Consider the following 26120-nt stretch of genomic DNA (forward strand, 5'->3'; position numbering starts at 1 on the left):
AGCTGTTGAGAGGTGGGGACCTCCTCCCAAGTGACTTTGGAAGCACTGACCCTGAGCCTCCTGGGCAGAGATGCAGTGCTCTTGTGCGCTTACCTCCCCGGGGTTCCCCCACTTGGGCTGAGGCGAGAAGTCTAGAGCAGTGGAGAGGAGCGTTTCAAGTTGAAGTAGGTAGAAATTAGGCCTCGTGTGCTTTGTACCAGACTCCTGAGAAGACTTACTTTCTTTTTAAGTTATTTTTCCTACATGGGCATAAGTGGTATGCGAACAAAGAAAGACAGAAGGAAAAGTCACTTCCAGATGGTTCCCCCATCTTGCTCTAATGCAGATTAAATCAGGAGAATATTCCAGCATATCATTGAACAAATATGAGTATTAATATCATTCATATTTATCAGTGGAACAGGGTAGAAATTCCATCTATACCGTGACTTCAATTTGGGGCGTGGGCTTCAGAAACAGAAGAGTGACACTCACAGCAGCCTGATGGTGAGCAAGTAGGAGGTTCAAATTATCTGAGGTAGGAGCCAAGCTCAAAGGGTCCCTGGGCTTCTTGGGGTGGCCCACGACTCTACCAACTGAACTACCCCCACCTTGTGGCAAGGGCCTGGTCAGGCGGCTGCTTAACACTGTTGTTAAGTCTCCAGCCCAGCCTGCTGGTGTGTTCTGTCTAGGTCCACTTTTAGCAAAACCCACTTGCAATGAGCCTCACTGTACCTCAGCTTCTCTCCCCGTGCTGCAAGGACAATACTACTTCGGCCCTCTGTGGACTCACAACTCTAACAGCCCTGAGTGTACGCTCAGGACTACGCTCAGACGACGGGAAGGCCGGAGGCATGACGGTGGCCTGTGTCTCAGAAAGTTACCAGAGTGCTCAGAACTCACCAAGCGGCCCAGAGAGGGAGAAGGTTGAGAGGGAGGAAGAAACCGTCCCAGCAGGCCAGGGGTGCTGAAGGTGGAATTTTCACTCCATCCTGTGCCTTTGTTCCTTTCCTGGAGAAGCCACACTGGTCCCAAGTGAGGGTGTGCTGGGTTTATAGCACTCAGCTGGGGTTCTCTGTCTCCCCTAAGCCCTGCCCCACTGCTTGTCCCCACACCACCAGGCTCAGGCCCCAGAAAGTCAGTTTGGCAATGACTAAGTGATCCAAGTCCCAGTGTGAGTTTAAAATCAAGTCCAAGATCAAAGCACCCAGTTGCCTAATCAGCAGTGTGACTGCATCTTCTCGATCTGTGAAGAAGGGTCATGTCAACCACTCCCTGAGAGCAGGTTATGGGGTCCTGGACAGGCCCCAAATGGGAACTTGGCTCACACAAATGGCTCGTTGTGCCTACAGGCTAGACAGATAGTGGGGGGCCCCTGGGATGAGCGACGGCCCAATGCCTTCAATGAGGTCGTCCCACTGGTTGTAGTCCTCTTTGAGATCTGCAGGGGGACAAAAGAGAGAAGCCAGGTAAGTCACTGTGGGGTGGAGCACAGAGCAGCTCCCAGGGCGTCTGTGGCTCCGCCCAGAGACAGGAGCCCTGGGAAGCTGTGAGGCCGCTGTACTGGCGGCAGAGACAGAGATGATTTTTCATTCAGTGCCTTTGCAAATGGGTTTCGTAAACGACTTGCTTAATTCACAACAACTCAGTAATAGAGGTAACATTTATTGAAGAACAGTCCATCCTGGGATTGTGCTAAGTATATGTCGTCCCATTAATTTTCGCCCTGTCTCTGAGATAAGCACTCTTATCGGGCCCAGTTTACAGCAGGGGAAACACAGAGCCTCAGAGAAGCGATGTGACTTGCCCAACAAGGTCGTTGCTGCCAGTAAGTGGAGGAGACAGAATTTGAACTCTTGGTCAGAAAGGATGAGGAGATGGAGAGCCTACTTTCTTCCAGGCTCAGGGAGGGTGCTGCGTGAGGAGAGCCCCATCACACACCAGCCAGTGGGTGGAACCCAATGTCATCACAGTAAAGCGGGAAGACGGACAGCAGCATCGTACACGACACTGGGGATGGCTCAGGGAGGCCTGGTCGCAGCCAGGTGCATCAAACTGCCCAGCGAGCAGTCAGAAAGGCCAGAGCCTCAGGCCGAGGGCACAGCTCCTAAGCCAGAGGCAGAAAGCTCCACCCTGGCATCCCCAGCGCCCTGCTGAGGACCAGGCATGGGCTAGGACCCCAACAAATAATGCTACATGTTCACTCATTCAAAAAATACTGGGTGCACACACAATATACCACGGTCTGTTCCTGGTGCTAAAATTAAGGGTTTCTACAGACAGAAACCCTCACCCCTATAGAGCTCACCACCCAGGAGACAGGGAGCAATCAACAAAATAAATGACATAGGATGTGAAAAGGTGAAGAGACAGAAGCAGGGAAGCTGGACGGGGGACAGGAAGGAGGGAGGAGGAAGGCAGCCACCGTGTCTAAGAAGGGTGAGGCCTGAGCGAAGACCGCAAGGAGGCAGGTGTGGCCGCAGGGTATGTGGGGAGAAAGGGGGTGCACGAAGACTACAGTGGAGAACGACGGAGCCTTGGGGCTGGGGTGTGTGGGGCGGGACCCAGTACTTCTGAATCGGGGGGAACGAGAGCCAGGGACTGTGGGGCGGGCACCCAGGCAGCAGCCGAAGGCCTGGCACAGGCAGGGCCCGGAGTACCCGGGCTTGTGCTGTGGGGGGCGTGGGAGGGGCTGGCAGAGCAGCAGCCGGGGAGCAGAACAGCAGGCCCTGGAGGGCCGCACCACGCAGCTGGGGTCACCGGGCATGGCCTCTGTCTCTCAGAGAAAGGAGGAGCCCTTGGAGGGCAATGGGCAGTAGGTTCTGAGGGCTCACCTGGTTCTCTCTGAAGGGCGGGGACACCAGTTAGAAATCCTCACAGTAATTTAGGTGAAAGATGACTCACATGAGATGCAGCCATGAGGGACCCGGCCATGTGCGTTTGGAAGGTCGGGCCAACAGCATTTCCCAGCAGCGGACCGGTGTGAGGGAAGAAACAAGAACAAAGACTTCGGCTCGAGTCACTAGAGAATGATACATCTTTTGGCTGAGAAGGGTGAGGCTGAGGTTAAAATTAGCGCTGCTGGAGATGTGTATCCCTACCCAAGTGGAAACGGAGAGGAGGCGATGGAGGGGCTACAACTCTGATGATGGGAGAGAGCACGCTGGGGAGAGGCGGCGCGGAGAGGGACTAGATGACCTCGGGGCTACGGACAGAGAAGAGGCCCAGGCGCAGGCCCTGGAAGCAGCAAAGCTGGTCAAGGGTGAGCAGAACGGAGATGGGAGGAAATCCAGGGGCTGCCTGGGAAGGAAAGCCAGGCTCCGCGAGGGGGCGTCGCCCGCTCTGCCGGAACCTGCAAGAGTGCCAGAGAGCGAGGAGTGAGAGGTCAGAGCCTGGCACTGTGAAGGTCACTGGAGACCTTGACAGAAGCAGCTTTCCTGGACGTCGGGGTGTCAGGGCAGCAGTCACTGGGCATGCAAGCTCACCACTGACTCGAAAAGTGGAAAAGAAAATCGAATCGTGGCGCCCTCGGGAGACCTGAGAGTGCCGAAGGGGAGACCAATACACCTCCCGCCTGGCCACCTCTGCGCTCTCTCTGGCTTCTCTCCGCTCTGCCATGCTCCCCAGCCCAGCGGCAGTACTCACAGGTGGGGTGCCCTGTGCTCCCCGGCTTCTCGGCCCGGGTATGGCAACCACAGACACGCCTGCCCCATGCTCGTGCTTTTTACAATAACACGTCGCCACGTGTGGGCAAGGAGCCCTGGGAGGAAAGCAGAGCCACAGGGGCGGCCGTGGAGGCCGGCGGAGGGAGGCGGAAAAGCCCGAGCTACTCCCATCTTCGGGTGGGTTTGGCGGGAGTGGAAAAGACTCAGGGAAAGCAGACAGACATCTGCAGTGTGAACCCTGACAGGTGCCCGACAAGCTTCCATGTGGAGACACCCACTTCAAAGAGGGGCACCTCGCGAAACACGCTGCCTCCTTCACTGAGGCGCCTTTGGTTACAGACCCTCGCTGCTTAGGGCACCGGCCATTTGGGACCCTGGGTGTGTGTGTTTTCCTGCTCTTCTGGCGCATTAAATCCCCTGCTCTGCTTTAAACTCACCAGTGAAGAGCGAGCCCCGAGTCCGAGGCCTCACCTGACCTGATACCGGCCTCTGTGGCACGGTGCCCTGTGCAGGCACCAGGACTGCTGAGAGGTAAAGCTCCTATTGCCCCAGTTTCCTCAGGGGTTGGCGGCAGGCACTCGCCTGTCCTAAGAGCCACCAGGACTGGCCCAGCCACAGCGGCTACTGACAGGCTGAAAGTGGCACCATCAATCCTTGCGCAGTTATGAGGACGCGGAAATGGGATGGTGACCAGAGGGGAAGGCGGGGTCAAGGGAGAATTTGTAAAGATAAATTGCAGCGGGAAATAAAGCTGTGGGAAGGGCAGAACTGCTGGTTTGAAGCTCCTGGACAGGCCAGCGAGGACGACGATCCCAGTGCACGCGGAGGTGTTGGCCCGCGGGAGCCAGGCCGGAAGAGAGTGTGGGGGTGGGATGGGATGTGGGGACTATCAGGCCTGCTGCCGGTTTCTGGAATAGCGGGAGGCAAAGTAAACCCGCTGAGAGACAGGAAGCGTGAGAGGGCTGAAGAGGAGAAAGTGTGACGGGTCTCCCAGGAGAGAGGGCGAGGAGGGGCAGGCGGAGACAGGCGCTGCACGCAGTTACTATGAGAGGCACCGACCTCCACAGTGGACAGGCCCTGGTGTCCGCGGACGCACTCGGGCACTGTTTTCGGAGTGGTGAGGTTCAGCGGAGCCCCTACCACCTATTTTAGTTCCCAAGTGGCTGCACACTGTGGGGCCCACAAAAAGCTTTTCTTGCTTAGCAGAGCTAATTACCTCAAGTGGAGAAACTGCCTTTTTCAGATTGTGTTATCTCTTGCCACCTTGCAAGCGCCCCACCTGGCCTGGCCCCCAGGATGCAGCCAGGGGCAAACACACGCCCATGCATGGCGTCACTGCTGAGAAGCCAGCCGCTTCTCCCATAGCCTGTGCATAAAATTCAGACTTACGCCAGCAAACACACGGGCCACTAGCCCTCCCTCTGCCCACCGGTCTGCCAGATACACTCACCACAGCAGCCCGAAACTGACAAGGCCCACTCAAGCCTCTGCGCCTCCTGCCTCTTCCCTGCCGGAGAACCCCTGCCTCTGTCAAGATGAAAAAAACTGCACTGCTTTGTCTCCGGAGCCTCCTTGCTGCCTGCCCTTCCCCTCAGACACAGCGCGCCAGGTACTCTGTGTTCTGACCTCAGACAGCACCTGTCCTCTGCGTCTCCTGAAGACTGAGCATATAGCCTGGTGCGGAACTTTCCCCAGATCACCATCAGAGACACCCGCAGAACAGTGCCGTAAAGAAGCATGTGGGCGCCGAAATCAGACAGCCGGGACAGCATCTTGGCTTTGTCATTTAATAACCAGGCAACCTGGGCAAACTGCTTAAAATTTCTAAGTGTAGTATCCTTAGCTATCAAATGGAGTCGCTAATAAAAGGGCTGACTGGGAGGGCTACCTTCAGGATTACGCAGGACAAAGTACTTAGCAGGCGACCTGGCGTAAGTCTTCCACGACCTTCCTACAGTCTAAGACCTCCCTACCCTCCATCTCTTCTTCTTAGCTGGTCTCCAGGAATGAGTAACTCAGCTTGACAGCCAGTGCCCTGAGGGGCCCAGGGCGGGAGTCTCTGACAATATCCTCCACCTCCAGCTTTTACCCAATGACAGGCGCCTACAAGGCAACAGGAAGCAGGCCGAGCGCCAAGTGGTCAGCCATGTTTTGAGACGCAGACCCTTTTTCTCCTACCAGGTGATAAGAACGATGCGCTAAAAGGTCTCCAAACCCAAAGCCTCTAAACTCAGGCCAGAATAATGGTTTGTGACAAGTAAGATCAAGTGAACAGGGAGAAACTATAAATGTAGAAATGAAAAAGTCAATATAATAGAGCAGGCAGGTTAGAAAAGCAAACTCCATCCAAACCAAAGTTGTTCGGCATCTGTTGGCAATGTCCACACACTCAGGCCATTCAGCTACAAGTCAGGTGTCCAGTCACATAGGCGACTGGGCTGCTGTCCCAGGGACTGGTCAGATCAGATCCAGCTCGCTGTGGTCAAGTCAGGGTACTGCATGTTAAAACAGACAAACAGAAATCCAAGGGGACCAATGGCAATGGGAGCGGGCGAGGTACCAGGGGCATTTGGCTTAACGGGCAGGGAGTGCCAAACTGACTTCGAATAGCTAAAGCGCTGCTGCGGGCAAGGATCTGAGGCTCCTCTGGGTAGCTCGAGTGGACGCCCAGGGCAGGTGGGGAGGAGTCACAAAGCATGGGATCTTGTTCTAGGTCAGAGTTAGGCTAAACCTGAGAAATCCAGGCTGGCCTGGCCCCCGTCTGAGGGAAAGAGTCCTAGGACCGTACCTGCTGAGGAATCAGTCTCATGCCAGTGACAGCCCACCCATGCGGGCTGGACCAGCAGGGATGCTGATCCGGAGAGCTCCGCACCAAGGTGGGGGAGCGGCTGCATGTGTGGGCAGGTGAGGGTGAGCTGGCACTATGAACCCGTCTCTGGTGGGAAGGTGGTCTAAGCAGAGCAGCGAGCAGCAGAAGCCACAAGTGGTTCAAGCCAATCAAAATTAAATTTTGAGGGAACAAAAACTACAAATAAGCAGATGCTATCAGCAAGAGAAAAAAAAAACCACAGAGTAGAAAGAAGAAACATGCTGACTGGAGCAGACAGAAACAGATGCCGTGAGAGGAAGAGACACAGCCCGAGTCCCTGAGAGAGAAGTCACTCCCACAAGTTAACTTGGTGCCTATGACTTCTTGCTTCCCACCTGGTCAGTTCCTAAATGAACTCCCTTTTTTTTTTTTGGTGAGGTACATCAGTAAGCCTCTAATCCGTGTAACCAAAAGTTTCAGCAGAGTATCAGCTCTAACATTTCTGCTTCCTGTGGTGGAGGGCTGACCTCTGCTGCAGTGTGCTCTCCACATGTGACCTGAGGCAGCCTGGGGCAGGGAAGACAGGAGAGGCTAGACCAGAGGCCTCTAAAGGCCTGGCTCTCTAGCTGGTTGTCCAGCAGGAGTCATCACACTCCTTCCAGACGTTGTCCTCTGAAGCACTTCCACAAAGCAGCCAGGAATCAGCATGACCTCATTCACAAAGCATATAAGGGGAGTGGTAATGACATCAGAGAAGCCCAGAGGTAGCGAGGTGAGAGGTGAACGTTCCATTTACAGTGAGAAAGCCAACCTCAGAGAAGTGAAATGACTAGACCAAGGTCTTTCCATTATGAACAAATAGAATCAGAATCTCCACACTTTTAGCTAAGTGCTCTTAGGAAACTCTTCTTCACTAGGTTTCCCTTTTGCCATAAACCTCCCTGATACCTTATAGGCAGTATAGACCACTGTGCAGGAAAATTAAGGGTCTTCACACACCCCACCTCTCTCCTTACCGAGGTGCTTCTGCAGGAAGGCCAACATGGCCCGCACCACAATCTCCTGACCTTCGTAGGGGTCCAAGCTCCCACAGGTTTGAGTAGAGAAAAATCTTCCGATCCAGTTGCTAGTCACAAAAGCAAAGTCCGTTAGACTCCGATGAACAGAACCACTGAAAGTGAAGAGAAACAAGTAACTGGTAAGGGTCTGGAGGCTGCAGCACACGAATATTATTAAGCACCTACCACGTGCAAGGTGCTTGATGTCACTGGACTTTTCACAACAGTCTTGAAAGGGAAGTATTTTCTCCCTTTGACAGAGTCAGAGAAATGATGTGAGGCCACACAGCTAGAAAGGGTGTGAATGCAGGTATACCCACCTCAAAGCTACCTAAAGCCCAAGGCCACAGCGCCTGGCAGTGCAGGAAAAAGGCTGAGAACTGGAGGGGGTTGGAGAGGAGGGCAAGGGCTGCTGCACCCACCACCCATTCTTATAAATAATATTCCTGCCCCCCCCCCCACCCAGTGGCACAGTGAGCTGGAGCGCTGCACTGCGAAGCTAAGCCAAGCCATGGCTGCTTCAGTGCGAGTCCGATCCCCGCCCGGGAGGTGACCCACGTGGCACAGCAGACCTCTTCTGTCTTGACAACTGCTCCCCTCAGCACTGTATTTTGTCTGCCTGTTCTGCTCCCCACTCTGTCTCTGGTGAATCCTCTCACCGCCCCCTGCACCTCTGTATGCACAAATAAACAAAAATCTTTAAAAAACAATATTCCTCTGCCCTTCCAAACATTAACAAAGCACATTAGCTCCTTCATAAAGTAAACAGGAAAATGGGATTATCTGCCTTTGTTGTATAGTTAGGAAAGCAAGGGCCAGCACAGGGAAAAGCGCCTTCCAGATATCAACATGCTGCACCACAATCTCCTGACCTATGTACAGGATATTTCTTAAAGTCACTCAAAAATTTCCTCTGTGAAAAATGGCTCCTGAAAACCATCTGATGATGCTGGTGACAGAAGTGAAGTGAGTGCAGTCTCTCTGAGGCACATTTAGGTGGTCGTGGGAGACATCTAGATGCAGGTATTCATGAATATCTCTGAAAATTCATCATGTCAGGCCCTCCCTGGTGGCGCAGTGGGTTAAAGCACAGCACTAAGAAGCTAAAAGCTAAAAGCCACTAAAATGCTAAAGCCACTTCAGGATTAGTTCAATCCCCACCCTGGAGGTGACCACATGGCATGGCAGACCTCTCCTGACCCGCCCGCTGCTCCCCTCAGCAGTGTACTTCGTCAGTCGGCTTATTCTGCTCCCCACTCTGTCTCTGGTGAATCCTCTCACTGCCCCTGCACCTCTGGCCTCTACCTCAGTTCTGTATGCACAAATAAATAAATCTTAAAAAAAAAAAAACCATCATGTGCATGTCAAAACTCCTCTATATGTATATTCTTCAAGATTCAGTTTCATTCCCAAATGAGGTCAAACCCCACCCAGGCCCACCCTCTTCCTCACCAACACACAGTCCCACAGTATCTTTATCCAGAGTGACAGGTAAATCCTGCCATAAAATCATACAGTAAAGCAGTGGCCCTGCCTGGTGGCACAAGGGGTTAAATCTCAGCTCTGTGAAGCTGTCTACAACCACTGCAGCACAAGGTCAAGGTCTATCCCCGGCTAGGGAGCTGACCCACATGGCACAGCAGATTCACCTGTCTTGCCCGCTGTTCCCCTCAGCAGTGTTTTTCAGTAGATCTGCCTGTTCTGCTCCCCACTCTGTCTCTGGTGAATTCTCTCACGCCTGCACCTCTGGCCTATACCCAATCTTGTATGCACAAATAAATAAATCTTAAAAAAAAAATCATAAGGTAGTAAAGAAATCACTGTAGCTTGAAGCTAAGTGGACAAGAGGGATGGATAAGAAATTCTAGAGGAGTTAAGAATTCGAAATTCAGGAAGTATTTAGATATTCTATTAATGGGAAGAACTTCCAAAGAATTTAGAAGAAACAAAGGAGGCACAGCTGACTAGAAAATGGAGCCAGGCTGGGATCATAACCTTGGGGTTCACTCACAGGACGGTGATGATCCTGGACTGCTCATGCCGGGCACATATCTTCTTCATCAAGTTGACACTCTCGACTGTCTGGAATTTCTCAGCATTGATGAAGAACACAGGGCCTTGGGCCTTGGGGTAAAAATCCCGTTCCAGAGGGAACATCCAAGGATCCAGAGCCACAGCACACCTGAGACAGGAACAGACACCTAGAAATGCCACACCAAGCTGGAGCAGCTGGGGACAGAGCACTGTCCCCCTTTTCTTCCTTTTATGCGTGAAGGCTCAGGGAGGGGGGCCCATACCTTTCATTTAGGATTTGGATAGAGATCACTTGCACAGGTCACCAAAGATCCTTCCAGATTTTAAACTCACTCAGAGCAAAGATCAGCCCTTGTCCTCCTGGAGCTACACTCTGGCAGCTGACTTGAGTGACCCAGAATGGCATTTCATGCACTGAACTGTTCCTCCATTCAACAGTTGCTGAGTGCCCACTCTGTGCTCAGTCCCGTGCCATGGGCACAGAGACAGATGGCACTGTTCTCACTCTCAAGGAGCACCCCATCGAGCAGGGAGTCAGAGCAAACAGGGAATAGAGCTTAGTGCCCTGATCGCACACAAGGTGTGTGGATCAGAGAGGGACTCATGGGGGCCCTGACTCTCAGACTGGCCAGTGTGTCAAGCAGTGACCTCTGTGTGCGAGGGTAAAACTAAGGCCCTGACTCTCCCTGGTGGTGCAGAGGGTTAGAGCACAACACTAAGAAGCTAAAGCCACTTCAGCATGAGTTTGATCCCCGCCCTGGAGGTGACCACATGGCGCGGCAGACCTCTCCTGACCCGCCCACTGCTCCCCTCAGCAGTGTACTTCGTCGATCTGCCTGTTCTGCTCCCCACTCTGTCTCTGGTGAAGCCTCTCACAAAACAAAACCAAGGCCCTGAGAGTAGCACTGCATCCTGCACGCCAGCCTCCAGCTCTCTCAAGAAAGGACCATCAAGTCCCCACACACAGAGAGCCTCGAGTCCGCGTTCCAGCACCTCGTCCATAACTGAGTCCTGGAAACTCTCAAACATGCCAGCTCCAAGCACGTCTCTCCTCCCAGGGCAAGTCCACCACTTGCCACCTTGATTCTGAAGTAGTTCCCCTCAACCAAGCCTTTCAGAACTCTCTTGCCAAAATGCATGTCTCAGACAGTAGCCAGAGGGAGCTTTGGAAACATAGAGTTTTCTCTACTTAAAATCCTTCAATGGTTTCCCAACTTCAGTAGAATAAACTCTAATTCCCTTGCTCTGGCCAGGAGGGCCTGTGGCCTGTTTCTCTCGATGATCACATCTTGACAGCCTCCCCCTCACCCACCTGCCCCTCCCACACCACCACAGCAAGCTGTTCTCTCTGGCTGGGGTGATCGTCCCCGGCCTTCACTGGCTGGCAGCTCTGCCTGAGTCTTGGCTTCTGTTGCTGTCTCAGAAGCCTCCGACTGCTCCAGCCTGTCAGCCTACCCTTTTGTCTTCACTGAACTGGGTGCTGGGGGTTCCATTATTTGTTACCTTATGTACAAGTCTGGCTCCTCCCAAAGGCATCTAAAACCCTGAAATCGGAGACATTGCTTTCTTGTTCCCCACGGGATCCCCAGTAACCTAGCACCGAATCCTTGTGAAATGGACTGGGTGAAGGGAGAGTGTGTGAAGATAACAGTGACCCCAGTGGGACACTCACCGCAGCTGGGTCTCCCTGGCCAAGGCCAGGACAGCCGTGGCCCCTCCGAATGAATGTCCCATCACGGCCACCCGGCTCATGTCGATGCCGCCCTGAGAAAAGCGCAGAGCGCAGCCAAGTCAGACACGCAGGGCTGCCTTTTTAGGAACTCTTGGGGGGCAAGAGGAAGAAACAGTAAGACCAGGAAGGATGCAAAGGCACCACACAGCGGGGGAGCCCCTCAAGCCTCAGCACCACCAGGGGGCAGCAGTCAGGCACCCCGGGGGGCCAAACTGCCTTCGGTGGGCGGGAATTCTGAAAACCTTGCTTTTCATCTTTATTTCAATAATTTCCCACCACCAACACCAGAGGAGCGTAGACATTCGGATGTCCATGAATAAACGAGTGGGCAGAAGAGACGCGACTGCAGGCTGATGTGTGAGTCCAGGAGAGCATTAGGGATTAACACCCCCCCCCCCACTCTAGACTCCAGCCTGCCAGCAGCCTAGCGGGGCGCCCATGGACGAGGCGCCCATGGGGTGGGGGGGCTGCTGCCCGTCCATGGCTCGCTGAGGCAAGGACTGTTTGTGCAGAAACCAAGTCAGGTTCTACTCCCTCTGGGTCTGCGTCCTTACTTTTATCCAACAGACTGAATCTGCTTGCTCCAACAAGCTCTTGCAAGTGTCTATTTCTGGATGTCCCCAGAAGCCTTCGGGGCACGGTTATATAAAAAGCTGCCGCAGCTGCCTGCCACGGGGCTGGAGAAATCTCGCTAGGCTTTGCTGTGTAACCTCTGCCCTGGGCTCTTGATCTCCTCTGCTCGCCCCAATTCCTATCCCAGTTCTGCAGCTAACTTCTTGGCTCAGTCCCTTCAGATCAACGGCTTGGTGGATCCCCTCTTCAGCTTTATTTGCAGGCCAACGGGACTACACACACCTCCGTGTCTCGCCCCGTCTGGGGAGCGGCGCTCTCCCTACCCCACACAGGCAACAGCTGCCCTGGTGCCCGCTCGAGCTGCTCGTGCACATGTGCGGAAGCACGGACATATCTACGCCTTCTCTTTTTATGCAAGTGGTGTGCTAGCGTGCATTTTGCACGACATGAGCACATAAAGAGATTCTTATCCTTTTCCCACAGCTCCATTTAACCTCACCATGGTACACACAACAGTGATCATCAGATCTGTTCCTCTTTTGGACAGCTAAACTATATTTCCCAGCAGTTCAATGTGGCCTTGAGACTGAGTGCTTGACTAGTTCTATCTATTGTGTGAGTGAAAGTAGAACCTCTACCTCCTGGCCAGGTACATACGAATTCTTAATCAGGCCCTCCCTGGTGGCGCAGCGGGTTAAAGCACAGCACTAAGAAGCGAAAGCCACTTCCTCGTGAGTTCGATCCCCGCCTGCCCGGAGGTGACCCACAGGGTGCAGCAGACCTCTCCTGACCCGCCGGCTGCTCCCCTCAGCAGTGTGCTTCATTGGTCGGCCTGTCCTGCTCCCCACTCTGTGGTGAATCCTCTCACTGCCCCTGCACCTCTGGACTGTACCCCAGTTCTGTATGCATAAATAAATCTTAAAAAAAATTCTTAATCAAATGCCCATGCCCTTTGCCATTTTGCTGGCTTCATGTGCTCAGTGACACTGAGTTTTCATAAGTAGAAGAGGGCAGAACAATACAATGGAAGGAGTCTGAGTCCCCGGGGACCCCCTGAATAGGAGTTCCTGTTTTGGACTTGATATGAGAGAAAGCCGCATTTCTATTGGGTCAAACCACTGAGGCTTGGGGTTTCATGTGTCATCATACTTAGTATTACCCAAACAAATACACCCATTTTTCTATCATCTAGTAAACTAGTTCTCTCACTGGAGAACAAGTTTTGTTATTGCAATCAATGGTGGGATGAGTAATCTTGTCCATACATCATGCTGTATGTATTTGTAGAATTCCCAAAACTGAAAATTCCTGGGTCAAAAAATGTGAGCCTTCGTGCCGCTGACAGCTATTGCCAAACCGCACAGCCTGGAGCAACCTGTACTGTCACCAGCAATGGAGAAGAGTATTCACTTCCCACAGCTGTGCCAACAGTGAATCATCAATTTTGGGGACTTATTCAATCTGGTAGGTAAAGAATTAGGTTTTCTGGTCCTGAATTTTCTCCAAAAGGTTGCCTCTTCAGCTCACCATAGTCTGCGACTCCCCACAGCTGTCTCAGGTTCACGTGCACAGGCCCAGACATCAGGCTACACGCTGGAGCCCACACTGAGTAGTTGGTGACGTGCTCCAGAGCTCAACCTCTAGGCAGATGCGTCTCCCCAGAAAACCAGAGCCTTTGAAAGCATTTTCTGAAGAGGTTTTGGGGACCTCTGTGATCCTTGGGCTCTTTCTATGTAAGAGATTATAGTGCTTTCTGCAGGAGTCTAGGTGAGGAACTCTTACCACGGTACTCATAAAGCAGACATATATTTGACATATATACGTAGGATATTAAATACATGGCTTTAAAAATTATGCCGTAGAAAAATATTAACTGGCATAAGAAGACACATGGCTTTGGTGAGTGAAGACAAGGGCCACAAAATGGCTATGTCACATGGTAACATTATTGTTTTTTAAAAAAATCAATGTATATTAAGTTCCACATTTTAAAGGAACCAGAAAGACAAACATGTCCCGAAAATTGCCCCAAAATGTCCAAGAAATTCCTTTTTGTGCTTTGGTGTGATTTCCTGTTCCCTGAATAGAGCCTGAGCTATTTCTGAAATTAGGGGAGAAACATCCAGGGAAGGTAGCAAGAAAAATGTACCTTCCAGGCCCCAAATTCCATCGCCAGGAAGTTTCTGTTCTGGGAGGATGCTTGGGATTCTCTCAAGGAGGCGATCAGCCTACAGTCAACATGGGTTGTTGCTGCTTGACGGCCCTTCCTTTGGGATGGGACCATCTCTCCTTTACCAGGCAGTACTGTAGGGCCCCCTGGTGCTCAGGTTCGCCTGACTCAGAGGTGGGTATACGGCCTAGGCAGGCCAATCAGCACCCCACTCCTCCCACACGGACCCTGGCCCAGAAGGCGCACGTGACCCGAGCGGAACCACAGTCTTGCCAGATTAATGGGGGTGGTCTCTTTTCTTCTTAAATCTGGAGCTGAGCAGAGATGCGGGCTTGGGCTGCCACCCGCCACCCTTCCTGCCCAATGGAGAAGGTCTGGTGAGGCCCACAGATAGAAACTGAGCCGGGGGAGGTGAATGACAGCTCCCCTGACCGGTCTGCTTTGATCTTCCCAGTTACTTGAGCCAATAGCCACTAACTTTTGGTTTAAGTCAGTAAGTTCAGTTTCTGGACTCATAACCAAGGGAGTCCTGATGAACACGAGTTCCAGGTCGTGCCGACAGTTGTCATACCTTCAAGGTCGCCAGATCCAACCCCCCAGGCAAGACGTTAAGGATGGGCTGCCCAGCGGTGACCTCTTGCAGGATCTTCAGCACGTGCATACACTCATCAACCCTCTTATGCACCTGCAACAGACAGAGTCCGGGGAAGGTGGAACCATGCATCACCACCAGCAAGAAGCTCGCTCCCCTACCAGACAAAGAAAGAATGCAGGCACAGTCTGCCCACCCCAGCTCAGCAAGCACTGTGGACCCCACATCCCTCCACAGGATCAGCTCCCTCGCAGAGGCTCACGTAAGCATCACCTACTCAGCCCTGCTACAGTTCAGAATCTACCTACTTACCCTGGGTTGTCAGGAGGACCAAATAAGACAGTGTATGAGAAAGCATTTTGGAGGGAAAAAAAAGAAAAGAAGGCTCTTATTATTAGCCCAGGACCGGACTCTCCTTGCCCACTGACAGCCCACATCATCTATCGCTGCTATCTGCCTAGCACTTCACTGGCCTGTGTCTCCTTGCCTTTTTTTTTTTTTTTTAAGAATTATTAACTTATGCATACAAGAATTGGGGTACAGGCCAGACATGCAGGGGGGTGAGAAGATTCACCAGAGACAGAGTGGGGAGCAGAACAGGCAGATCAAGTGAAATACAGTACTGAGAGGAGCAGTGGGCAGGACAGGAGAGGCCTGCTGTGCCATGTGGGTCAGCTCCCTGGCCGGGGATGGAACTTGGGCTGCAGTGGCTGGGGACAGCTTCACACTGCTACACCTTAACTCGTTGTGTCACCAGAGAGGGCCCCCACTCCCCATGTCTCCTTTTTTTTAAATAACATAATAGTATCTCTTTCCATCATTTTGTGCCTTTTCCATTTCAGCTGTAATCCCCGTGGGCTTCCCATCCCCATTCTCCTTCTAACCCTGACTTTTGACAACTGCTTCCCCAACCTCTTCAAAATCTAATGACATCTCTGATGGGGATTTCCCATTTGGGTACTTCTCCCCCACCTAACAGTCTCTCTCCAGGATTTTTCATCCTGCCACTTGGGGCAGCAGGAATAGAGAGGGGCTACACCACCTCAAACAGCCCTGTTACCCGGTGGTTAAGGCTGAGCATCCGCCAGCTCATCCTGGCGAGAGCTGCGGCTCTCAGCTCAGAAGGTCAGCCAGTGAGCAGCTGAGACAGCCGCAGCAGAGACGGGGATGAGTGTGAAGAGGAGGAAGTGCTGCAGACACGTGACTCAGAGGGGAAGCCCTGAGCACACAGCCCATCACTGCTCCTTTCCAGTGGGCTTCGTCACTCGCAGTGGTGAGAGCCCTGATCATGCCCCCTGCTCTCCAGCTCAGACGCACAGTGACTGGGATCCGAGAGAAGGTTCGGTTCGGTTGGGAGTGGGGGGCAGGGAGGCCAGGGTCATGCATCCCCTTCCCGCACTGGCACAAGCCTACCTGGCGATTCCGAACAGGGAATTCCTTCTCCCCTTCTGCAATTTTCCGGTGGGGGATCCATTCCTCCTCCAGCGACTGGTGAGGGGGCTGGTTCTCCTCTGGGGCCTGTTTGCAGAAGCAGGTGGCTGCAGCCGACCCGTCCCTGAAATATACATGCCACCAGACAGAAACCAGAAGACACTCTTGAGTTCATTCTCCCCTTTACCAAGTTGTCCTTTTCAGACACAATGCTCTAGACCATCCTCTGACTAGTTGGGGGAAAAGATGTAGGAGCCTAGAGAGGATGGTGGGAAAAACATGGAGTTTGAGAACTGAACCCCAACTCAGCTGTGTCATGTTTGGAAATCACTGAACCTTGAACTTTGCACTTCTCACTTGCAAAATGGGTGTAATATTTGCCTTGCATGGGTGTTAGGAAGAGAAGAAATAGCTTATCAGTAGGGGACTAGCCTGCATCCTAACCCACATGCTATCCAATCTGTGACAGTTTATTACAAGCCCTCACCTGTGTTCTGGGATGGCAACCACGAAGCCACGGGAGGCCAGTTCCATGCAGAAGGCGGAATACAAGGTCCTGCAGATTCAGGAGGGGCAGAGAAGTGAGCAAAGGATGGTCCAGACTTAGCCCCAACCAGGCTCTGCTGTGCCTGAGAAGGCTGAGCCAAGGAAGTTTCACCTGCGGCAGCTGGCTCAGGTGCCTTCTCCAGCCAGCATCCCCTTCTCCCCCAACGCTCTCCGCATCCCCTCAGCACTGCAAATCCATCCAGGGTGTATGCCATCCATACAATCACCAATTCACCTTCTCCCCCAACTGCAATTTTATTGCCTACACATTGTTTATGCCCAAATTACTCGGTAAGTTCCTTGAGGATAGTGACTTAGCATGTGGATAGTTAGTCTGTCCTCCAACTTTCCAAGAAAAAGGAATATGGCAGACACTGCCAATTTCTAGTCCAAACACCTATTTTTTCTTCCTCCTTTTTTTTATTATAATAGTTTATTTTTACATCATTTTGTGCCTTTTCCCTTCCTCCATTTTAACAGAATTTGATTTTCAGCAAAAGACAAAAATGTCATGCCATCAAGCCACAGTCGCTGCCTTCAAAGAACTCACAATCTAGTAGGAAAGAGACACTAAAGAATAATTCTACAAATGGCTCATGACAATTATGTTAAAAACTGAAAAATACATTGTCTTATGAAAGCGCCTTATCAGAAAGCTTAATATAACATAGGGGTCAGAATGGGGGTCCCTAAGAAAGTGACATCCAAATGGAGACTTCAAGGTAATCTGGAATTAGCCAGGTAAACGGGAGAGACAGAAGAAAGAGACAGTAAATGTTCCAGGCAGAGGGGACAACCTCAGAGCGCAGTGCCCAAGAAAACCCTGCAGCAGAAAATAACGCGGTGCAGAGGAGCTTCGCGTGTCTGGAGAGCTGGGGAAGGCAGAAAGCAAGACACGAGGCTGGAAGCTTTGACCTGGATCTACATCCAGGTAAGATTATGCAAAGAGCTAAATTAAGTTCAAAGGGCTATTTCAACAGGGGTGTGACAGTCATTCACCAAATATTCACTGGGCACTCACTATGTGCCAGGCCTGTTCGAGCTGCTGGAGCGACAAGATCAAATTTGGTTTCACAAGAGGTCTCAGTGTGTCTTTTTGGTTTAAAAAGCCCTCTCTCCAGTCTCAGAGGTCTCAGGAAGCTGGTCAACACTGGCTTCAGTGTGGACAATCGTTTGGGAGACCAAAACAGATGCCTGTGACATGTGTGACACTCTGGACTCACATGCTGTTGGAGAACATGCAAAGCTTAAATAGGAACTTGTGAACAACCGTCTCAGCGACACCACGCGCCGAGGGGCCGAGGCCCCAGCTCGTGGGAAGCGCGCTGACTGGACCCTGCGTCAGAAGGCTTAGGCCAACATCTCCACCCTCCGGGAGCAGACCCTTCCAGTTCACCAACCCAGTGTGAAGACCTTCTAATTTTCTCTGTGTCAGGAAACAGGGACGAGAACTCCCAGCCCAGGGGAGCAGTGTCCCCATTTGGTCGATTAGTAGAACACCTAAGTTCAGAAAGTTCTACAACTGTCCCCAACTCAGTGGGGCCGAGTGGCCTGGCTGAGGTTTGCAGGGCTGGTGCTCCAAGGCCAGGGAATGGACTCCCTGCTTCCTCAGTGCCTCGGGCAGAGCCACTCCCCTGTGTATGCTAAATCAGCAGCTCTCTGACCGAGGTCCAAGCACCTTCTAGCACTTCCGGGAGGAAGAAAGCTAAACGGGAGTATTTATGTAGCTGCTGCAACATGAGGCGCAAAGCACTGAAGCTGCTCCAGGCTCCACCAGGTGACAGGGGCTGGGAAGGTGGCCCGGTGCTGTGGAATGAAGCAGATGGTAGATAAGACAGCTGGCACAGGAAGTGTCTGCATTCTCTGCCCTTTGAGAACAAGTTTAAGCCTCAGCAGCTGGCACCAGACAAGGACTATGACAAAGTCGCAAGGTCAGGAGCAAGAAGCTCTTACCTGAAGGCTCCCAGGCCATGAGAGAAGATGATCAAGGGGTACCCAGACTCCTTTGCCTTAAAGGCGCCGTTCCAGCAAACAGGCAGGCGACAAGATCCTAGCAGAGACATGGGTGATAGAATTTCTGGCTGCCCAAACCTCTAATCCCAAGGCAGTCTGGGTACGGGCATTATTGGGGACTGCGTCCCTCCCCTCTGGAGACCACCTGTTGCCCCTGAATAAACAAATAACAGGCACCAGTCAGGGTCACAGTCTACATCCCAAACAATGCACTAGAAGCCTTACAGACGTGTCACACTGCCGTGCTGCAAACTCAGGTGATCAGACAGGTTAAGAAACTTGCTTAAACCCCACAGCTAGGAAATGTAAGTCTGGATTGGAAACGAGGACAGTCTAGCCCTATAGCCAAAGCTCTCACATAATTCTCTCCCAGCTCTCCACACCAGACTGGTTAAGTACATAATTCTCTCCCAGCTCTGCACACCAGACTGGTTAAGTGGATGCCCCACCACAATAGGGCTGGATAAAGCAAAGGTCTTGCTTTCAGCCTGGGAATCTCTGAGGAACACAAACGAGAAGTCAGGAAAGCACTGGGGGTCGGGCCAGCCCTTACCCATGGCCAGGCTGAACAGCAGCCCGCCCCAACGCTTATTGAACTGCATGTACTCGGCCAGGCCACTGCAGTACTCTTGGCGGGGGATCCACAGGGGCTGCTCCGTGGTCTCTGCTCCTTGGCAGGGGTAGAACAGTCGAAAGAAGCTCCCCTGTGGGAAAGAAGAAAGCAGCTGCTCAGATCAAGAAGCCCAAGCAGCACTGGCTTTCCCAATAGACACACTCAGCAGGTGTTTGGGGACCAGCAGAGCAGGGCACCCCCGTGGCCGGCTTAGGTTTCAGGAGCCATTTCATTTTTAGCATACTTGTGAAGGCTGTGTCATTTCAAATAGCCAACTGTATGCCGATTACATCTGGGAGGCGCCAAAACATGTTCGGGACATGAAGAGACTGAAATCTGGCCCTGGGCCCAGGAAGAGAAGGGTCAGCTATGGTGCTGAGGAGGGCGGTCACCCGGGCCACCCCTCCAGGCTGGCCCACGGGCAGCATGGGAGTTGATGAGAGGTTTCCAGGAAGGGGCGTCAAAGGCCTCCAGGACAGGTGAGAAGAACTCAACTGCCTTTGAAATGATGGAAAAAGAACCCATCCTCTGTCTACTGACATGTTTCCAATTGAAAAGAGGAAGAAAAAGGCAAGGAAGTGTCTAACCACGTTCTCACCAGAGCTAGCTCAGTTTCCCCAACCTGGAACTGCGCCAACAGCCTCACTATTGGAACCCCCAGGCTGCCAGCAGGGGTACGTGCCCAGGCTGGCTAGAGACGCTTACCTGGACACTCAGGCCCTCCATCACATCCCCGCAGCCGACGAGGTGGGGTCCTGAGACAGGTGGAAAGCCCACAGACTGGCTGACCCCCATTTCATCACCAGCTGAATCCAATGACTTGGGCAATGCTGAACTTGACGGCTGGAGGGTGGAACACAGAACAGCTTCTTGCTGGTTTCTCCTTAGCTTCTTGTGGCTCACACGTGTCCGGTGCACCCCGCCCCTTCCCTCACCCCATGCTCTCGTCAGGGACTCATTCCTCTTCCACATTATCCGCTTTGCGCCACTGGCTATGTCAAGGTTTAGGGGCTGCTGTTTTGTTGCTGGTAATAGTGGTGGGAGATGAGCAGATGGTTGCGAAAAGGAAAGAATTTCCATAGTCCTTAAAACCCATTAACAAGTGTTTATTCAGCATATATTATTAACCAGTATGTAGTAACTGTTGCAGAAAATTTGACACAGTTGTCCTCCTGAGGCCAAGAATACTCACTACCAAGATCTATTATTTACTCTGCATCACCACTGAGCCAAGCTCCTGATATACATTACACCAACTCATTCTCTCAACCACCACGATGAAAGTCCTATTAAGACCTGATTTTGCAGAGGAAGTTAAGGCACAGAAAAGTTGAGTAGCTTTCCCAAGTCACACTACTTATAGGTGGCAAACCCTGGCTCATCTAATCCACACCTGAGCTCTTAACCCTAACTCAGCCAGCTCAAGGGGAGACATAGTTATATTTGCCAAATCACAGACCTCAACTCTTGACTGTCAGAGTGCTATTTTGGTGGGCCTTGAAGAGGAAAGAGATTCAGGGGCAGGAGAGAAGGAAAGTATTGCATTTCTTTTCATTTTTTTTTAAAGAGTTATTTATGCATATAAGAACTAGGGTACAGGCCAGAGGTGTGAAGGGTGAGAGGATTCACCAAAGACAGAGTGAGGAGTAGAACAGGCAAATGTACTGAAATACACTGCTGAGGGGAGCAGCGGGCAGGACAGGAGGAGTCTGCCAGGTCTTGTGGATCAGCTCTGTGGCCGGGGATCAAACTCATGCTGCAGTGGCTATGGCTTCAGATAACCCAGGGAAGGCCTGGAACGCATGTCTAATAGGACACAAAATAAGGGCAGAGACCAGGAAGAATAGGATGAGGGCAGCAGATTAAACAGGAACCTCCATTGAGGCAGGTGGGCATGCTTCGGCCCAGAACTTGGCTGCTTTGTGGACTGGGGCCAAAGCCGTGGCTTTCTAGTGCCCTCCCGTCACGCCCTCACCAGCAACAGGAGCATCACACTGACTGTGCCAGGAACTGCACTGGCACTTTACATGGATTATTTCACTGAATCCTTAAAACAATCCTGAGATCTGTACTGCAATCTCCTCTTGTGGATGTGAAAACTAAGGCTGGATAAAGTTAGACCATTTACCCAAGAATACACAGTAGAGAGCCGGAATCCGCCCATGTGGTTTTAACAGGAGAAAATGTGGCCCAGCAGCCTGCTCTCTGATGTGTTGTGTCTCCTGAGCACCAGCCCTGTGATTTGGGGGGGCTGACCCCTTCCTAGCCTCTAGATTGGCCGTTTATGGGCCAGAGTCAGTCAGCCTCTGGTACCCTCTGCATCCAGGTGGAGGGTGGGCCCGTGACATAAGTTGTTCTACTCAGAGCAATGCCCAGGACTATGATGTCATGCTTGGAAACGTTCACCCTTGTGAACCAGAGTGAGCGCACATATGAAGTTTTGAACTGTGGTGACCATTTTGCTACTTCTGAGGAGAAAGTTACCCATGGAGGCTGGCAGGATTGAGAGAATCACAGAAAAACGGAGGCTTGTTTGTAGAGGCATTAAAACAACCTCTGGTAAATCCTGACCCACTCCCAGGCGATTTCCAATTACATAAATCCATAAACCCCCCTTTTTATTTCAGCTGGGTTTAGATTTCTATTGCTTAAACCAAAAGTATCTGAACTAGTAGTCAAGTTCCATACTCGTATTTCCACTTGTTAAATCATTCTGCTTTCCTTCAGACACTGTGGGATGCCTCGATCAAAGCATGTCTGGGCATGAGAGGCCTTAAAGAACATTTCTGTTGATCCTCCCTCCCCATGGTCATTCCCCAATCCCCAGCCCAGGACACATATGTTTTTTACAGGTGAAGAAATCAAGGTCCTGAGAGGTTAAGTGAGCTGCTCAAGGTCATTAGCAGAACTATTACTACACAGAAAATTCCTCATTACTAAATTCCAGCTTGCTGGTCCAGTGCTAAGCCCCAAACAACCAATAATTCTGACATCAGTCTACTGAATTTTAAAAGATAATAAATGATTTTCTTTCCACTACAGACTTCATTTGGTTCATCTGAAGCAAGTCGAACCCAATCTTTCTCAAAAATAAACTCAATTTTTCCTAATAAGACGCCACGCTCCTGAGGTAGTCAGCAGACTAGCTGCCACAGTAAGCTGAATGTAGGCCTCATGGTCTCAGGCCCTGCCCTGTCCCCTTGTTGAGGGGTTGTATGGAGACCTGTGATTGGGACACAAGACACGTGTCATCCACATGACAACGGGACAGTCACAAGTTCTAAGAGCCATAAAAAAGATCAGATCCTATGTGGCAGGAGTTCCAAGAAGAAAGTGCTTTTTAGCTTGGTGGTGGGGGGAGGGGGAGGGAGATAGGAATAGCTGACAGCTGACTTTCCAGCAGAAAAGTGTGAGCAACGGCACAGAAGTAAGAAAGCGCATGTGAGAAACAAGCAGTCAGTGACGGTGCAAAGTGACAAAAGGAAGTGGTGACCAGAGTTGGACAGTAGCAGGGCCTCAAGTGCTGGGCTAAGCATCTGGGACAGATTGTGGGAACAAGGTCGTAGATATGAGCTCTCACGCCGGAAAGACCCAAGGTCGGGCCCCAGCTCCTTGGCTGCTTTCTTACCTCAGCAAGTTATCTGATCTCTCAAGTCTGACTTCCCATCTGTGCACAGGGAATACTATCCATCCTCACAGGGTTGCTATGGAGACAAAGTGAAATAATGCACTTAAAGCACTCAGGATGGTATCTGGCTCTGAATAACTATTCGGGAAATATCTGTTGATTGAGTGAAAAGTAGAAACAACAGAATTTGGCAACTGAATGGATTTGGGGAGTCAAAGGAAAGAGAAGAGCCAAAGATGAGTAAGGTTTCAGGACTGCGTGACCAGAATGGTAACAGCTGCCTATGGGAAGAGATTCTGGTTTCACCCTGCACAGAGAAGAGGGCTAGAGCTAAGAATCAGGACAAATAGATTTGAAAACAGTCAAACAAGAAGCAGCAGACCCTCTGCAGTCATGGGGAGGATCTGGGAAGGTCGTCGATTAAGTCTGGAAATAAATAAAAACTAAAGAAGCCAATTGGTCAGTGTGAAGGTAACATGAAAATGAATCTACATCCCCTGGGCTCACATTGACTGACGCTCAAGTAGGATGGGGAGATGGAAAATTCCAAACTGACTTGCAAATTCTGCCTATGAGACATCCACACAAAACGTCCGAATTCATCTGTAACAAATGCCATGGAATTTTCCAAGGAACACAGCCCAGGTGTCTCTCTTTTTTTGTCCACCTTATCTGAACAACTCACAGGATGCTGTCTAGAAGCCTCTCCTCCCACTAAAAAAAATCACTCAGGGAAATCGCTGGTCCTCTGTGAAATTTTATGGATCCTTCTACTCTTCCTTCTGTCCAAACTGAATTTATTCAGTTTTTTCACACACTAACTCTTCTGATATGCTATAGAGGCAAAGAACATTTTTTACTTTTGTAGGCCAAACCATCTATTTTATGCTTCCCCCCCAAAGAGGAGGAACTGAATAAATGTTCCTTTATGTAGCTTTGATTTAAATACTTTCAACTCTTCAATCAGTCTTTTTCATGTAAAAACAGGTTATATGGTATAGAAGGAAAAGAAAGGCTTTGGTGACAGCCTAAAATTCCAACTGCACTTAACTGGCTGTGTGATCTTGAGCAAGTCCCTTAAATTCTAAGTCTTTGGTAACTGATCCACATAGAAGAAGTAATAAAAATCAGTCATGAAGTTATTGTGAGGATTAAATAATGCCTGTCAGGCCATTGACATACAGGCGGCACGATGACCACAGATGGTAGCCCTCGTGATCTCTCTGAATGTACAGTCTTTATGTGTCAAATGTAAGTGAAATTTAGATAAGGAAACTGACCGTGGTCTAAGACTGCTTTATTAAGTGCTCATAAACTGTTAGGAATTACAAAGGTATGTGTCTCTTTTCCCATACCCAGTGGAGAGTTCTATCATTTTTCCTCGATTAAATTCTTTGGCAAAATCAATTCTTCCCTCCCTGAGTTTTCAAGCCTGAGACATCCCTACTAGTCTGCTACACAGGCCCAGAAGGATCCAGAGGGAATGCAGGGGCTGCGAGGGCAGCGGAGGGCAGCTGTCCAGTTCCTGTGGGGACCCTGTTTCCACTGACAGGAGCCGCCCTTCTGCCAGCTGTGTGGACTTTTCATCACTGGCTATTTCAGGACAGTGGCCAAGACAAGCACCTCTCTGAGATTTCAGACAAAGGTCTCTGAAGGCTCAAAGCTCGTATGTCTGATCTCTGTTCTCAGGAGGAAGTGAGGAAATACCAGCCTGCTCTTAGCGCACACAGACACCGAAAGCTCAAAGGGCTGGCTTGAGCAATAAGGAGGCAGAGCTAGAAAAGAAGCCAAGATAAGAGTGCTCCAGAGCATTAATAATTATAATACACATCATCTCTCTAGCTTGTGAAGGCTTTACAGTTTACAAAGCACTTTCACACATACTTGTTTACTGGCATGGCATCCTAAGACCAGTGGAGCAGTTGTCATCTCCATTTTACAGACAAGAGAGTGAATCCCAGAGAGAGTCACGCAGCAAGTGAGCAGCAGAGCGGGGCTAAAACCTGGGTCTACTCACTGTGAGTTCGTGGATGGAGAAGGAACGGTGACCGACCCTTCTTCCACTAACATAAAAACCAGTAAAGTGAGCATGAGCGTGAAGCACAGAAAGCGAAAAGAAGCCAAAGTCCTGGTGAAGCTGCAGGCTCAGGGTAGAGCTTACTGCACCCAAGGGCTTGTGGGCGCAGGATGTGGGTTACAGGAGCTGAGGCTCGGCCAAGACAGAGCCGAGAGGGAGTCCAGGGCCGCGGGGAGCAGAGGGGTGAGGTGACAGTGGGAGTCAAGTGGGTTAAAGGTAGGGGAGGTATTGGAGATGTCTGAATAGAAATAGAAAGGAAGACAAATGTGGAGCTCCTGAGATTGAGAGGAGGGGGCCCGAAATCGGGCTGCAATTAAAAAAAAGAAATCCTGCAGCTATCTCAATACAGAATACGAGCTTTCTCCAATCATACTTACCCAGTCAAGTTGACCCTTCAGAAGCACCTAGACGTTCAACTGCACGGAAACGAGAAACTGCCCAGGACCCCGTGGCGCTCTGGTAGTTGTAGTTTTCAGAACTCCACATTGGCGCTTAAAAACACGGCCCTCGTCTCTGCTTGGAACCATAACTCCCGAGGTGCACCGCGCAGGATTGCCCGAGGACTACAATTCCCAGAGTTCCACGCGACACCTCCCGTTGGGTGTAGCCTCCCAAGGCCACGGACGCGGTGCGATTCCTCCCCCTGGCGGTAGGAGCAGCAGCAGCAGCCATCACTGTAAAGCGCAGCAATCGTTATTGTTATAAAGCCGTTAGTAACCTTCCGCTTCTCCGTTCCTCAAGTAGTTCCTAGGCGTGCTTAGTGATTAGCAGCGAGCACACTTTACTCGAGGGGCGATTGAGAGTAGGTCGGGTCTTGCTTTGTACCTCTCCACGAAAGCCCCCACTTTGCTTCCTGTGAATATATCAGACAAATCGTTCAAATTAAGGGCACATTTCCTACCAACATGTACTTATTGACCCCTGTCATTTTCCATAGTCCTTCTCCAGAGACTAACTGACCCCCAACCAGGAGAAATCGATGACATCCGCTATTCTCACCGCACCCCCAGTCCCAATCCCTCCACCGCCCCAATGTATCGGCTCTATCAATGCTGTTCTTAGGAACACACGGTGATTAAAATACTACTCCTAGAAAAAGGAACTCTCCTGCACTGCTAGTGGGAATGCAAACTAGTACAACCACTGTGGAAAACTGTTTGGAGGTTCCTCAAACTGCTAAACATGGAGCTTCCCTACGAC

The 26120-nt window shown here is 51.2% G+C and overlaps 1 protein-coding gene across 1 annotated transcript; it reads right to left on the reverse strand.

Annotated features, from left to right (window-relative positions):
- Positions 1-296: 296 nt before the first annotated feature.
- Positions 297-25420, reverse strand: PAFAH2 (platelet-activating factor acetylhydrolase 2, 40kDa). Its single transcript, XM_004678640.2, has 11 exons — positions 25298-25420; positions 19921-20058; positions 19156-19306; positions 18543-18639; positions 16531-16599; positions 16026-16167; positions 14592-14705; positions 11218-11309; positions 9523-9693; positions 7470-7624; positions 297-1420 (listed from the first exon to the last, which is right to left on the reverse strand). Exons 2-11 carry the CDS (start codon positions 20008-20010, stop codon positions 1326-1328), a joined length of 1176 nt encoding a protein of 391 aa, XP_004678697.1. The 5' UTR covers positions 20011-20058; positions 25298-25420; the 3' UTR covers positions 297-1325.
- Positions 25421-26120: the final 700 nt, after the last annotated feature.

Source organism: Condylura cristata, unplaced genomic scaffold, assembly GCF_000260355.1.
Source record: "Condylura cristata isolate star-nosed mole 26May11 unplaced genomic scaffold, ConCri1.0 scaffold00008, whole genome shotgun sequence".
Classification (NCBI taxonomy): Eukaryota; Metazoa; Chordata; class Mammalia; order Eulipotyphla; family Talpidae; genus Condylura; species Condylura cristata.